Source organism: Camelus ferus, chromosome 34 (genome assembly GCF_009834535.1).
Source record: "Camelus ferus isolate YT-003-E chromosome 34, BCGSAC_Cfer_1.0, whole genome shotgun sequence".
NCBI classification, from domain to species: domain Eukaryota; kingdom Metazoa; phylum Chordata; class Mammalia; order Artiodactyla; family Camelidae; genus Camelus; species Camelus ferus.
In genome coordinates this window covers 18,663,767-18,679,333 of record NC_045729.1, presented here as the reverse complement: position 1 = coordinate 18,679,333, position 15,567 = coordinate 18,663,767, and the positions used below count along the sequence as shown (strand labels likewise).

General features: G+C 53.6%; 2 protein-coding genes across 2 annotated transcripts in view; one reads left to right on the top strand and one right to left on the bottom strand.

Moving 5' to 3' along the window:
• Positions 1–5,987: 5,987 nt before the first annotated feature.
• LOC116661312 (translation initiation factor IF-2-like) lies at positions 5,988–8,013 on the bottom strand. The gene is made up of 2 exons (XM_032473114.1): positions 7,970–8,013; positions 5,988–6,631 (listed from the first exon to the last, which is right to left on the bottom strand). The coding sequence occupies exons 1-2, from the start codon at positions 7,973–7,975 to the stop codon at positions 6,017–6,019; spliced, it is 621 nt and encodes a 206-aa protein (XP_032329005.1). The 5' UTR covers positions 7,976–8,013; the 3' UTR covers positions 5,988–6,016.
• The window catches only part of PRMT8 (protein arginine methyltransferase 8), a 76,941-nt gene continuing 67,984 nt past the window's right edge, over positions 6,611–15,567 (top strand). Inside the window, 1 exon segment of the mRNA XM_032473113.1 lies at positions 6,611–6,929. Within this exon segment, the coding sequence (XP_032329004.1) occupies positions 6,714–6,929 (216 nt within the window). The 5' untranslated portion in view covers positions 6,611–6,713.

Genomic DNA, 15,567 nt, shown 5'->3' with positions numbered 1-15,567 from the left:
CATACACACACACACACACACACACATATATATATATATATATTTTTCATTATAGGTCATTACAAGCTATTGAGTATAGTTCCCTGTGCTCTACAGTAGGACCTTGTTGTTTATCTATTTTGTATATAATTGTTTGTATCTGCCAATCCCAAACTCCTAATTTATCCCTCTCTCCCTCCCCTTTGGTGACCATAAGTTTGTAGTCTATGTTTGTGAGTCTATTTCTGTTTTGTAAATAAGTTCATTTGTGTATTTTTTAGATTCCACCTATAAGTGATATCATATGATATTTGTTTTTCTCTGTTTGACTTAGTTTGCTCAGTATGATCATCTCTAGGTCCATCCATGTTGCTGCAAATGGCATTATTTCAATCTTTTTTATGGCTGAGTAGTATTCCATTATGTGTGTGTGTATATATATATATATATATATATATACACACACACACACACACACACACACATTCCATTGATATATATATATATATATATATATATATATCACAACTTCTTTATCCAGTCATCTGTGGATGGACATTTAGGTTGCTTCTATGTCTTGGCTATTGTAAATAGTGCTGCAGTGAACATTGGGGTGCATGTATCTCTTCAAATTAGAGCTTTCTCTGGATATATGCCCAGGAGTTGGGTTACTGGATCATATGGTAACTCTGTTTTTAGTTTTTGGAGGAATCTCCCTACCATTTTCCATAGTGGCTGCACCCAGTTGCATTCCCACCAACAGTGTAGGAGGGCTCCCTTTTCTCCACAGCCTCTCCAGCATTTATCCTTTGTAGACTTTTTCGTGACAGCTGTTCTGACTGGTGTGAGGTGATACCTATGGTAGTTTTGATCTGCATTTCTCTGATAATTAGCGATACTGAGCATCTTTTCATGTGCCTGTTGGCCATGTGGAATGTAATCCCATTGTAAGTCAAGGAAAATCTATGCATACATTTGTATGAGAAACAAATAGGGGACATACAGCAAGATGTTAATATTACCCTAGAAGGGTAACATTTTAAATTTTAAAAAATCTAGCAAGGTTTATATATATATATATATATATATATATATATATATATATAAACCTTTGGGAAGAGAAAAGATGTATCAGGGCGGTTAAATGGTCCAGAAAGGAAACAGGTGGCGTCAAGCACAGCTTTCTTAGCCACCACTGCTCCCTGGGCACTTTCAGGTGGGGCTACCCCGCAGCACCAGAGACCAGCCCTGCACCAGGGCTGACCAGCGTGTGCTATGCCCCAGGAGACATCAGTGCATAATGCTTTTGGGGGGCCAAGGTTGCAAAACTTCTGACCCATAAAAGTTTTGGAAGCACACAAGGACTTTGGTATCTTGATGAGGCATGTCCCCCCAGTCCTGCTTGAAAGGAGGCTACTGAGCTTCTGGTTCAGGCCCTAAAGTCCCAGGGTCTCCCTGTCGGCCTCCCTGACCATAAGCCGCTGGTTACAGCTGCACATACGACCTCCGATAGTGCTGAATCCGTCACCAGCTCCTCCTGGAAGGTATGTCATCAGGGCAGGGCTGGGTCTTCTCTTCATTTTTTGGGTCCAGAGTCCCTAGCACAATGCTTGGCTTAGACTAGTTGCCTCGTAAGGGCTAATGGAAGGAAGTGTGTGCTGAGTGACAGCGCCAGACAGACCGAGCTGACTTCCAGCTGGCCCTGGGGGACTCAGGAGGGGTTTTTCAGAAGAAGATGAGCCTTTATGAAAGATTTGAAAAGGAGAAAAGGAGTGGAATGTACAACTCCCACCGAGTGGGAAAAGCTGATTTCTGTTGTGACGGCGTTTTTGGAAGAACGTCTTGGTATCTTTAAGGGCTTTGCTGCTGCTGCGTCCCTCTTCGCCCCCCTCCAGAGAAGTCTGAGTTCCACCACAGGCCACCGAAAGGACGTCTGGGTGTCTTTCGAGTGCTCCTCACCCGGAGAGAAAGCTAGGTAACGGGAGTCTAGTATTCAGCTTTTCAGGGGCATGAGACACCAGGGATTAGGTATTAATGCAGAGATACTAGAAAATGCCTCCCAGATATAGTTAGAAAAATAATCAAGCCAAACAGTATCATATCCAGCACAAAACCACAATGAATTGATTTAATCAGAACAAGGAAGAAATAACATTCTGGTTTTTATGGCCAAAAAAAAAAAAAAAAAAAGGAAGAAACCCAAATTACTTTGCAGGCGTTGGTGGCACTCTTGCAAGTTGTTTCTTGGAACACAGTTGAAGCGCTAATTCGGCCTTGGGTTAGGGAGAGTTAGGACCGTGGAGGCTTCCGTGCAGGAGAACTCCCCAGGTGTGGGGCTGTCTGGAGGCTCAGCCAGGTAGCTGGCTGCTGCAGCCTTGGCGTGGCTCCCAGCTGGCCCAGAAGACACTGAGATCGCTGCTGGGTTAGCTGCTGCGAGGTGGAGACGGATAACGGCTGTGGCCTGATTCCTGGGGAGCCGTCGATTCACTGCAGCGTGTCTTGGCCATATGTGAGCCTCCGCCACGTGTGAGCTTCCCCGGGGAGGAGGAGGGGGAGGCCATGTGACATGTCTTCTGTATCTCCTTTTAACCACATTTAAACAAGCTAGAGCCTGCGCTTTCCCAGACAGTGGGGTCTGCAGGTCCCACTGCCCCCTGACACCGGGCACTGGGATTTGGGAGGTGGCAGAGAAGTGCTGACGTGCTCCTGAGGCTGAGCTACTGCACAGTCTTCACCTTCGGGGGGCTGAGAGGAGACAGTTAGGGAGCTGCTGCGTGGTGTGCGTGGAACCTCAGAGGCCTTGCTCGGCTTTCCAGGGCTTGCAGTCTGCTATAACAGCCATGCCAAATAATTAGGCCGGTCCAGCTCTTCCAGTGGCAGGAGACTCAATTTCTCTGTGGCATCTCATAAAGCTAGAAAACTTTTCCAATTATAGTCCTCCCCCCAAGAGTCCCATTCCAAGCTCTGCAAGAACCTCCTGGCTCTCAAGAACCTCTGTGCTAGAGATGGACCTAGTTTCTATAGTGTAGTGGGTCCTCCTCATAGTTTGGGGGGCTCTCCCTGTAACTTAGGGACCTTTCTCTCTGGGTCTTTTTGTCTCCTCCAAATATCCAGTTATCCTCCACCATGACTGCCCGTTAGAATTATCCAGGGACTTAAAAAAAAATTCGGATGCCTAAGTCTCACTAAATCATACTCTCTTGGGGTGCAGCCAAGGCTCTGGCATTTCTGCAACTCCCCAGAGGATTCTCAGCAAGGTTGAGAACCACTGCCTTGTTCCTGGGACCCAGCTAACCTGTCAAAGACCATGCTGGCATCCTGAATTCTCATGCAGATCCTACCACTTGGGCAGGTCTCTGTGTGTCATCTGTCACGATGGGATAGTAACAGCATCTACAAGACTTAAACCTCACGAGGACACATTGCATCTAGGAGCTTCTCCAGCGTGTGATAAGCGCTCTATCAAGTTGAACTCAGAGCCTAGGTACAGGGTCTGGCAAGTGTTAGCGCAATGTCTGAGCTTTGACCACGAGCCAGGCATCGTTCTAAGGGCTTTCCATGTACTATTTCAACATTTTGCGGCACTGACGATCTAGCGTAAGGAAAAATGATACAAGCAGACTGTCTTCAAGACCTCTGTACCCCGTCTGGCATATTGTCCAGACCACGCAATTAACTCACATCCTGGAGAACTCCCTGCGTCCCTTGTCATCTCGTGCGCCTTCTTGCCTCACACCAAAGTCCTTTCCAGAGCTTGTCTACAGAAGTTCTGCACATCTGAAAGCATTCAAGGTGACTAAGTCTGTTCAGTGGTCATTCCAGTATCTTTTGCTGACCCTTGCCAAGTGCCTGTCGATGAGTTAAGCACATAAGAGCTGCCCAGTAAGTTCTCCATGGAATGACTAAATTAACCTTGTGAAAGACTATGCAGACATCCTTATGCAAAAGAGATGGAGAAAGACAGGACTGGACAGCGGGGATGGTGAGCAAATGGCACCTACAAAATGCCTACTGTGTGCTAGGCACTTTTTATGCGTCATGAATTTTCGCAATTCTAGTAGACGGGTGTTCAGGTAACCTTCTGCTGTGTAGCAAATTACCCCAAAACTTAGTCTCTTAAAGTAACAGTTATTTTGCTTGTGAATTTGTGATGAGGTGGGAGGGTGGAGAGACAACTCCTCTCTGCTCCAAGATGGCTCCCCAGAGGACAGGAGTATCCATTTTCAGGACAGCTCAGTCACGTCCTCCAGCCACGGTGGAACCACCCTGGTGGCCTAAGTTCCTCAGGCACAGCCCCAGGCTGGCTCGGGGTTGGATGGGTTGGAATAGAAAACACTTTGCCTTGAGAATACAGCCCTCCTTCTCAGCCTCTCCATTCCCCATTCCAAGGGGAGCTGCGGTTGGGGGGAAGCCAAGCCGAGCAAAAGATTTCAACAGAGAACGGAGGAAACACACCCACTGAGGTTCTCATAGCAACATAATCACGCACAGGCAGCAGCCTATTTCGGTGGGAGCCTGTCTGAGCTTCCCTCCTCCCCGGGTTAGTCACAGAATGAATGCTCTGCACAGGCAGCAGCAGTGTGGGGTGGGGTGCGGTGGGGTGGGTGGGGGGAGAGCGCTGGGCTGAAAGGCAGGACGCTGGGGAGCTGCTCTCGGATGCTCCGTCAGCTAGCTGAAGGATTGGACACATGCCCTCTCTCTGATCTCAGGGTCTTCATCTGTAAATGAGAGGGCAGGAGTAAAGAGCTGTGAAGACCCTGTCTGATTTCTGTTGACAGTACAAGCACCGAACCTCTCTTGGTAGGAGACCGGATGCCTCAGGATCTCCTGTCTCTGAGAAGGATGGGGTTCTCCAGGGTAAAAGTCATTCCTTAGATTCTGCCCCTTTACTTCCTACCCCCACCAGCTGCATGTGGGCAGGATGTGAAAGGGAAGGATAATGACCAGGTGTGGCCAAGACGCTGCTCACTCACCCCCAACACTAATCCAGGCCTGTGGTCTGGGAAAGGGAAGGGCTGAGGAGGCCATTCTTTCACTTAAACTTACTCCTCCTTCAGCGCGCGCGCGCGCGCGCACACACACACACACACACACACACGCGCGCGCGCGCGCGCGCACACACACACACACACACACGCGCGCGCGCGCACGCCCATTAACTCAAGCCTCTTGTCCCCTCTCCATCCCCTCCTCTCTCCCTTCTCCACTTACTGCAATGTGTCCCCTCTTTCCCCTAGGGCCAGGTGATGGGAGCATCTTTAGATTCTGGTCCATTTCTTCAATGGACTCTGGGGTTAGTTGAGGACAGTCAGGCTCACACTCCCTGACTGTCAAAGGTGAGGTTAAAAAACAAATAGGGCACGCACGCAGAAGTGATCTCCCGAAGTAAGCACGGGGATGAAGTGATGAGCGAGCCAGGATGCTCAAGGAGCACCTTCTAGGGGTCCCTGTCCTTGACTTGTGAACTGAAAGCTTGGAAGTGCAGCTGTCTTTGAGGGAGTCCGGCCTGAGTGGCCTGTTGTAATGGGAGGCACAGAGTGCCCTCCCATCCCATTTTATTTCTCACCCGCCTGACAGATGGCTAGTAAGACACAGAAAAAGAAGCTCTCCAAGTGAAAACAGGAATGCATTGTATAAAAATTCACACCCCCTGCTGCCGCCCAAACTCCCTTAAAAAAGGATCAAGAGAATCCTAATGGGTACGTGACACCCTCCCTCTCTCCCATAAAAGGGACTTCGGAATCTGGTGATGCGGGGGGAGGGGTGGGGAGGGAGAAGAGAGATGTGTGGGCAGGGGGCTGCCAGGGAAGACTAGGGCAGGGGGAGCCTGGCCGAGGGCCCACCCATTTGACTCCCTCCCACCCTCCTTCCCAAGCCACCTCTGGCTGAACCTTCCCCCCACCCTCTCAGCCTGAGAGAGGCCTGGAGCCCCGAACCCTCGGGTAGGGAGAGTGGGAGGACGGAGTGATAATGAAGCCACACATAGCCCTAGAGTTGAAGGAGTTAAGGACCCTCCCTCATCCAGACACCCACCCCTTCACTCCCCAAACCCCAAGTAGTTCGCAGAGGAAGGATCCAGGAACTGGCAGCCGAGCGGGAGCGCTGGGAGTTGGGTGGGGTGGGGTGGGGGCGAGGGGACGGTGGCCCAGCCTCGCCCCGAGCCTGTCCTGGGGGGAGGACGCACACCGGGTCTGAGGACCTGCGAGAGCCCAGCTCCGGCGCCTGCCTTCTCAGAGCCTCTCGCGTGGCCCGGCCGCGTCCGCGCAGCCCTCGCCCCCCGCACACGTTGTTCACGGCGCCTGGGAGTGGAGGCGGCCAAGAGACCCCCGGAGCCCGGGCGAGGGGGCGGCCCGGGGCGCGGGGGCCCTGGGTCTGCGCCCAGCCGCCGCCCGCTCGGCCCAGCCTCCTCCCCGCCCCCACTCACCGGCTCAGCCCCCGGGAGGGACGCGCAGGAAGCGTGTTGCTTCGCCCGCGGATCGGCAGAAGTTGAGAGGAGTTGCCGGCTGCCTCGGCCGGCCGGACTTTGCGAGCAGCCAGAGAGGAGCCGCCGCCGCCGCCGCGGAGCCTTCGGGGCTGCCTCCGTCCTGCCGGAGCCCGCAGCGCGGGTGGAGAGGGGCGGGGAGGGGGTCGCGGGCGCCAGAAGAGCTCGGAACTGTGTGAAGGAATCCGAAGCAGATGAGAAGGGAGGAAAATAAAACAAAGTGGAGACTGCAGGAAAGACTCCACCGTGGTTGATGGTCTCGGCTGACGCTCCAGCAGAGGGGCTGGGTTGGGCTTTTTTTTTTTTCCTCCCTCCCGTTCTCTCTCCTCTTTCTCTTTTAAAGCTCTCTCTCTTTCTCTACTATCTCTGTATCACCAAACCCTTGCTGGCTCTTATGGGCATGAAACACTCCTCCCGCTGCCTGCTCCTAAGGAGGAAAATGGCGGAGAACGCTGCCGAGAACACCGAGGTAAGAGGCGAGAGGCCCGGGCTCGGCGACCCCGCAGCCCGCCCGGACCACCGCGCCGCCCTGCCGCCGCCGCCGCCGCCGCCGCCGCCGCTCCGCACCTGGTGCCAAACTTTCCCAGCTCCATCCCGCTTGCTTCTGCCGGCCGTGGTGTGTGTATGTGTGTGCGCGCGCGTGTGTGTGTGTGTTGGTTGGGGGGAAGACAGTTCCTGTCTCAGGCCCCCTCCCTCTTGGAAATGCAAAAGAGTCGCTCTCACCCCAGCTCCCTCTTCTGCCACCCGCTGCTCGCTCCCCCCCCCCCCGCCCCCAAGTCCCAAACCCTGGGCAGCCGCGCACCCCTGCCCTCTCCTCTGGGCTCTGTTAGGGCGCCAGAGTGCCGATGCGTGCCGAGCCAGGATGGGTGATCCGGGGGCCAGGTCTGCTCCCTGCGGTGCCTTGACCGTCTCTGGCCGCTGCCTCCGCTTTACCCTTCAAGCTCGAGTCAGTCCCCGAGCTCTCGGTCCCCGCAGCACCGCGGAGAACTCCCGGCCTTGAGGGTGCCTGGCCGCGCCGGAGGTGGGACTTGGTCACCATCAGCAGACCTTCCCGCCCAGAGCCGGGCCGGGGAGAGGTCTGCAATCCAGGACGTAGGAGCCGCCTCGGGGACGCTAACCCCGGGAGGGAGCACGGGCCGCGGCCACCTTCAGAACCAGGGACAGCGCCCGCGCCTGCCGCAGCCGAGCCCGCTCGGGCGGTGGGGGCTGCGCGCGGCGCTGCAGCGGGAAATGGGTCTGCAGCCGCTCGTCCCACAGCAGTTTCGAGCAGGTCGCTGCAGCTCCGCAAACTGCGCTCTTGGCCCCTGCCTCCAGCAGCACAGTAGCTGCCCTTTCTCTACTCTCGAGTTGGCTCGGAGCCGAAAAGAGACCTGCTGAGATTTGCATCCCGATCCTGGGAGGCTGTGTTCCCTGGCCTCGCTCTGACCCTGCTGTCATTACAACCGGATTAGTCCGTAGGCTCTGGGCACCTGTAGTCACGAAGGGGATCCGCGTGGGCAGCCCCCTTACCTTCATGGAGGAACCGTGCGCCGAGGTGGGGGTGGAGTGGGGTATGTGTGTGAAGATCATCCCTTACTCGGTGGCAGGAAAAAGACAGAGAGCAAACTCGCGGGCTCTATTAATAGCCGGGTGTCTGGTGGGGCTGCCGTACATTTCACATATGGTTACCCATATGCAGCGTGGGGTGGGGATGGAGGTGTGGCTCCAGGATTGTCCCTCTGTCTGGCTGGAATGCGGCAAGGGGCAGAGACCCTTCCCGATCTTCTTCCCTCGAGGTCTTAACTGCATCTAACCCCTACCCCACCACGTAGGCAGCAAAGCTTTTAAAAATCCCCATTCTGTGAGAAACCAGAAGCAGCATGCATCCAGCAACTGTCGATTTCGAAACAAGCACGCTCTGGGGGAAAACAGTGGGGCGTTCAGGAGCTAACGACGGTCTTCTTGAGTTAGGGCAAAGCCAGAGCGCGTGCGGTCCCCTTGCCACTTCCTCTTCCCCATCCCCCACAGGCGAGGAGACATTCAGAACGCTGGGTAGTGCAAGGCGCCCAGCTTCGCGGCAGAGAGCGAGCCTTACCAATCCCCTCACCCTCCTCCCTCTGATTGCCCACCCGCGGAAGGGGTTTCTAAAAATAGCTCAGAGTCAAGGCTGCACTTCTGTAATCCGCTGGACCAGCGGGCACGTAGCAGTCCTTGCAGCCATGTGGCTGGAGCACTGGAAGCAAGAAACAGCTTCTCCCTGCCCACACCTTCCCCGTTCGGTTTCCTAAAAAAAGTTTTCACGGGTCTCTAGCCCCCAGCACTCTAGTTGTTGGGCGCGGTTGGGGTGCAGACCTCAGTCAGGTTCCGCAGGGTGCACAGTGGCTGCGAGCTCCGGCCAAGGTTCAAGGCGTCGGGGGCAGGCAGAGCCTCGCACGCCAGGCTATTTTTACTTGCCTCCCCCACCGCTCCGCACTCCCCCTTCTCGGCAATTGCACATGCCAGCTCTGCTCAAGGCATCAATGAAAACAGCAGTAGAGGCGGCTGAGCTCCTGGGAGAAAAAAAAAAAAACCCACTTTGCACGCCTGGCACAAAGGGGGAGGGGCAGATCCAGCTGGGGCTCCGGGGAGGGGAGTGAGCCTGGGGTTCAGTTCTTCTCAGCTTCCCCTGGGAAGGGGAGGAATTCAGACTTGGTCAAACATGCCCAATGGAGGCATCCAGGCAGCGTGACAATCACTTGGTTTTTTTCCAGGAACTGGCTGTTTTTGGAATGAGCCAGAGCTAGTGCAGTACTTCCAAATGTGGGGTGTTGTGGGTTTGCCTGCATTTATGGTGAGAGAGAGGCAAGGATGCCTTTGTGGGGTGCGTGTGCATGTGTGTGTGTGTGTGTGTGTGTGTGTGTGTGTGTGGTGGTAGTGCTCCTTGTTCTTAACACATCTTTATCAACCCCTGACCCTGTGCCAGAAATAATTCGGTTCCCGAGACCCAAAGATGAAGACCCCAGGTCCCTGTCCTCATGGAACTCACAGTCTGGTGGACTGTAGTGCCAGATAATCCACATACTTCTGTAGCACCTTTCCCTGCCTTTCGTTGGTGTTGTCTGCAAGTGCCTCATCTCGTTTCACCCCCACAGTGATCCTGTGAGATAAGCACAGGTTAGTATTCATTTTTCAGCCCCATTTTACGGGTTAGGACTCTGAGGCTGAGAGATCCAGCAATTTCTGGGATCCAGCAATTTCTGTCAGCTAGGACAGCCTTTGAGCACAGATTGCCCCCACTTCTGATTCACTGCCCTTTGCCCTACATTGCTGCTTCTAAAAAGATGCCATGTTTGGATGGGAACAGGTGAGAGGGATAGGGAGGGAGGATATTTGGGAAGGCAGAGATGTGGTGTTGGGGTGAGAAAGCATAATGGGAGAAGTGATCTTTCATAAGGTGAAGATAGGAAGATATTCTAATGGTTAGGCAGGGAGGAGAGAGTGAGGAATAAAACTAGCCACGTTGTGATCAGAGCCTCCCTCAACAAGTGACTTTGGAGCTGGGGCGGGGGTGGAGGGCATCCTGGGGGCAGGCTTGGTGGGCACAGTTGGAACTGGGCGGCCCTGAGTGTGCTTTCACTGCCTGGACCTCAGTTCCCTTATGTGTTGTTAACTGGAGTGATTCCCTCATGGTCTGGAGTAGGCACTGGATACAGGGAAACGCCGGACGGCCCGGCACAGGGCAAACACTCCTCAACATCCATCCCATTTCCACCTTCTCTGGCTCTCTCCCTCACATGTGCCTCTCCTCCTCAGCTGGGGCATCATCCCCTACCCATCCCAACCCTGTCCGCCTCCTCTCCCCCTCTGCTGCTCCCCACGTATCATCAGAAACCCTCTGCAGAGGGTCCTGTCCAACCCTCCTCAGCCCACGGTCCGTGCCGAGGCGGCCACCCTCCCTCTGCCCTCACTGACAGCAGCCTCTGAACTGTTGTCCTTGTCTCTGATCCAGCCTCATTATCACCGCTCCATGGGCTTTCAGGAGCACACATTTGCTCATGATCAGACATCGCTTTGAATACACACCGTGTCACCCTGTTGCTGGGATAAAGCCGGGTGTCCATAGAGTGATGTCCAGTGTCCTTCAATAACCGTTCCATGCTTTTCTCTGTAGAGACCAGCTTCATGCCTGAACGCCTTTGTTCATACTGGTCCCTCTACTTGGGCTGCTCTTTCCCCCCTCTTTCTCTCTGGAGAAAAAGATCTTCCTCAACTGAGAGAAACCAACTCAAAGATCGCTTCCTCCAGGCAGCCTCCCCAGATCTCCACCCGCCCCCATGGAGAGTGAGTGTTCCTTCTCCTTCTTATGTGTTCCTAACACCTGTCTCTCACTTTTCCTATTACAAGATAATTGGCTTTTTATATGTCTGTTTCTCCAGTTGGATAATGAACTTTTTTTTTGGGCTCTACCCTGTTCTGAATGCTGTGCCTGACACAGAGTAAATTTAAAAAGAAACTAATAAATATTGACTGAGTCGATGCACGCGATGGCGAACAACAAGCACTTGAGACTTCCGAGTGTTAGTCCCTCACGGCTTCCTGAAAATCGGGCTTCCTGTCTCCCACTCCTGTGCTGCACTTAGGTCGCTGTGGACCTTGGAAACTCAAGATGTGCAGAGATTCCGGGAATTAAGGTGCTGCCAAACTTAAAGCGTGGGGACATGTTGGCTATCAGTGTACCTGCCGAATATTCAGCCATTACTGCGTCTTACTGAGGGATGTTCACCTGAATAGCAGAGAAATGGATTAATCTCGATGCCCAGTTGTGAACCCGGGGCCTAATGGACCCTTCTGAGCTGCTGCTGTCTTTACTGGTTCTCTGTGGAAGCCTGATGCATTATTTATGGTGAGGATTCCCTGACTGGGGTTTTAGCACCTCCAAGCAGAGCCCCTGGTGGGTGAGAAAACAGTCCGAGCAAAGGAGTCATTTTGGAGACAGTTTTTTGAATGTTCTATTGACTTACTGGCCCAGGGAGAGAGGATAATTAGGGGCTGGGAAAATTCCTACAATAGGACCACGGGATTAGGGGCGCAGGTGGGTGCTGCCAGGTGAGTTATGGGGAACTCAGCTGGATTCCGACGTGGCGAATGTTGGCGGTTTTGGCTAAGGATGCCCCCGCTCAGGACTTTGAGCTAAAGCGTGTGGCCCTCCAGCACAGAGCTGAGGGGAGCCGGAGGAGGCCGGCAAGTGGAGGCAGGACCCAGGCATACTGCTCTGGGGTCTGCATCATGATTCTTTCTGACCAGCGTGGGGCTCTGGTTTTACTCTGAACTCAGTAGGTGCGCTGTTACGACAAACAAGTCGACTAACCTCTCTGGGCCTCATAAGGCTGTTGTGATGATTAAGTGAATTAATTGGTGTGGAGGGTTTGCTGCGTGGTGAGCTCGCTCCGTGAGCATTCATGATCCCCCTCCCGCCAGCTCTTAGGAATCTCGCCCGAAAAGTGCGACCTGGTTGGACTCTCCCCCTTCCTCGTTTCTTCAGCTGAAATGATCCCCAAACCTCGGTCTACATCACTTTTTCCTCCCTCAGCCAAGACGGATTTCAGTCCTTAAGTGAGCTCTGGAGAATTAAGAAGATGCCCACACTGTTCTTTCCCCCTGGGAGACTTGGCTTTTCGGAGAGTCCTAAATTGGCTCTTGGCTGTCAAAGAGGGCGAAGCACAGCACTCCTGGCTCCGATGCAGGAGTGGGTCTCATCGCCTCGTCTGTGCTAACCGCCATGTGAAGCGATGATCACATTCCGGCGTGGAGCATGCAAAACTCTGTGAAAACAGTGCTCACACCTTGGAGTCTACTGTGCCAGCAGGAAAGAAATGCGCAGCGCGGTGCGACGTGAATTGCCAAGGTACCTGGAAGTGGGCTGGTGCTGCGGTGCAACAAGAGGCGTTGCTGTGCCCTCGTGCACCGACTCGGGGAGAGGAGAGGAGGAGGGCGGGCCGGCAGGGCCCTCCGGAGGGTCTCTCTGTCTGTGCTTCCGGCCCGGAGCACACCGGCACCCCCCAGGACGCAGCGGGCCCCGTGGTCTCTCATTACATAGCTTCAGAGAAGGCAACTGCCCCAAACTCCCTGGGTGTCTCAGGAGCCAGGAAGTTCCTTAAGTCTGAGCTCCATCTCTTCTATTGCAACCTGAGTCACCTCTGTTTGTTATTCTAGAAGGAGATAAAAGCTGTCTGGTTGCCCTTGCATTTGGGGCTGCATGAGGCGTCTCATCCTCTTTACTGGTCTTTGTTCCAAGTGATTCCAGCCCTTTCCTCTGAAATTCTGGATTAGCTTCCTAGCAGGACTCGCCAGAAGACGCATGTCGGAGAAGACTCGCCCCTCCGATGGTACCCAGCCTGTCGGACACTTCACACAGCAAATGGCTTTTCTGCTTCACTCGTTATTAGAACTCCCTCAAGCATCACAGCTTCCTCAGAGGTGTAATGACGGACCCAAGAGTAAAGATCTCTTTTTAAAGTGTAATTTTATGAGAGCAAAGGGCTTGATGTAGACATTTTCATCAAGTCATAGACTCTTAGAGCCGGATGGGAACTCAAATCACTGAAATTAAGAGATGGGGAAACTCCTCCAATATCAGAGTTCTTCAGTCTTGGTGTCAAGACTGTGTTTACTCCTAGGTCAATGCCATTTCTAACCTCCCTTAGCATCTAATTTATTGCTTTTACTTTTGGTGCTAATTTTCTAGTATATTCTGATATGTAATATGGAAAACCAGTGTTTCCCTACATAAGGTCTAGGAACTGCGCATAGCAAGATCTCTCTCCTTTTCACGTGACACTTGAAACACTTGGGTGTATATCGTCTTGTTTAATGTGGGCCACCACATATTACACGTACACACACACGTCACCTCGTGCACGCCATGCGTAACACAGTGAGCTACATATTATTCCCATCGTGCAGGTGAAGAAACTGAAGCATAGAAAGTTGATGTCACCTGCCCAAGATCCCACAGCTAGGAAGTGATGGAGCTGGAGCTCAAACTCTGGTTTTCTAGCCAGAGACTCAGGATTTTTCCAGTCTGCCAGGCTGTGAAGGCAGCAGAGGGGCCACAGTGGAAACTTAAAGTATGCAGAGACAGAATGGAGAAATCAACAGGAGAAAAGAAGCATGGTGGATTTGGATGAAACAAAGGAAAGGACACCAGCCCTGCCTTTCTTCCCCTGCCCCCCCTCCACCGCCCAGCCATCTTACTTTCAGTTCTCGACGTGCTGCGTGTGGATGGCGGGGACCCGGTGTAACCTGTGGCCCAGACAGTCCTTGTTCCACGATGTCCCCACGCCTGGTGTCCTGGCTGGGGGGCCAGGGAAAAACTCTTGTCTAACAAAGTAAACTTTTTTGGAAGCTGGACCAAGACCACCGTGTTAAATCTAGACTCTCATCCCGCTTCTTCCTTGGGATAAGACTTCAGGATAGGAAGTCGGATTTTCAAGTTTATCTTTGCAGCTGTATCACTTGTAGCTTTGTTCGTTTTCTAGGGCTCTGCTAAGAAAGTGCCACAAACCAGTGGCTTAGAACAGCAGAAATGTACTGTCTCACAGTTCTGGAGGCCGGAAGTGTGAAGTCCAGGGGTCAGCAGGGTGGGCCCCTGCTGGAGGTTCCTGGTGGGGAGGGTCTATTCCCTGCCTCTTTCCTTGCTTCTGGTGGTTGCCAGCTACACTCGGCGTTCTCTGACGTGTAGACCCAGAGCTGCCCTCTCCGCCTCCGTCTTCACCTGGTCTTCTCCTGTGTGTGTGCGTGTGTGTGTGTGTGTGTGTGTGTGTGTCTTCCTCTTATAAGGACACCGGTCGTACTGAATCAGAGCCCACCCTGTCCAGTGTGGCCCCAACCTGATCACGCCTGTAAAGACCTTGTTTACAAACGAGGTCGTATTCTTAGGTAACAGCCATTAGGGCTTCAGTACATCTTTGAGGGGGATCTTGATTCAACCCATAATGTCATCCAACAGGTGCCCACACATAGTAGGCCTGAGCTGAGAATGGCTGGCAGATGGCACTGAATCCACAAATAGGCTCAGAATAGCTGTGAAGCCAGGGAAAGCGGTCTGTCCCCTCGGAGTCTCTCTCTTGCTGCTCACTCGCTGTCCACCTCGCCCGCGGGCCCCCCAGCGTCTCGGTCCGGCCTCTGTCCCTTGAGCAGGAGCAAATTATAGCAAGGTCTACCGTGTCAATGTCTGTATTTTGTGCAGGGCATGGTGTGGAGGGCTTCGTACGCATTGCCTTATTCAGTTCACAGGACAGCTTACAGAGCAATTCTCAGAGGAATGGAAACTTTCCGTGGATGGTTGTCTCGACCAAGACTACAGGGCCAGTGAGTAGCAGTGTTGGGGTGCTTCAGAGCTGGGGTGCTGTGCTGCCGTCCGGGGCCTCCCTCCCCTCTGGCCTCCACATCCCCAGCCTGAAGCGTGCCCTGGCTTTCGCTCCGCACCAGCTCCAGACGCTGGGAAGGGGCTGACGCACGCCCATGGTGGGAAAGGGCGGCCGGCCGGCCGGGGCCTTTCGGGCTGTAACCGGCTCTGCGTGTCAAAGCCCCACGTCAGTCCTGGGGACTTGTTTTGCGGCTGCCAGAGAAATGACCGTGGCGGCCCTGTGAACCCATTCCGCGCTCCTGTGATGGGCTGTTCTGGAGAACGGGGGTGAGGACTTTCTCAGCACCTTTCAGACAATGAAGCTACGTGGGTTCCCGGCTTTGGGACCTGAGAGTTTTGTGCAGAGATTGGGGCTCCTGCCTGGGTGCAGACAGACCTCAGATCGGCTGCGTCCTCTGTGCACAAGTTACGCTGTCATCTGTGCCCCGTTTCGTCACCTGTGATGTGCTGATACAGCTTTATCCCACGGAGCTGTTACAAGGGTTAAATGAGGGACTTCACATAAAACAGACGTCGGCACACGGTAAATACGCAGGAAAGATGAGCTATGCTTTATAATCTGGGCTTATCTGGCGCTGTCCCAGAGGGGTCGGGGCCCAGATGGGGAAAGAGCCTCCACCGGTGACGTCGTGGAATCACCGACTCCACTCTTCTCAGGAGGGACGGTGTTCTCTGTGCCCTGCAGGCTGGCCTGCCCCCTCCATGCGTGCACTCTGCCCTG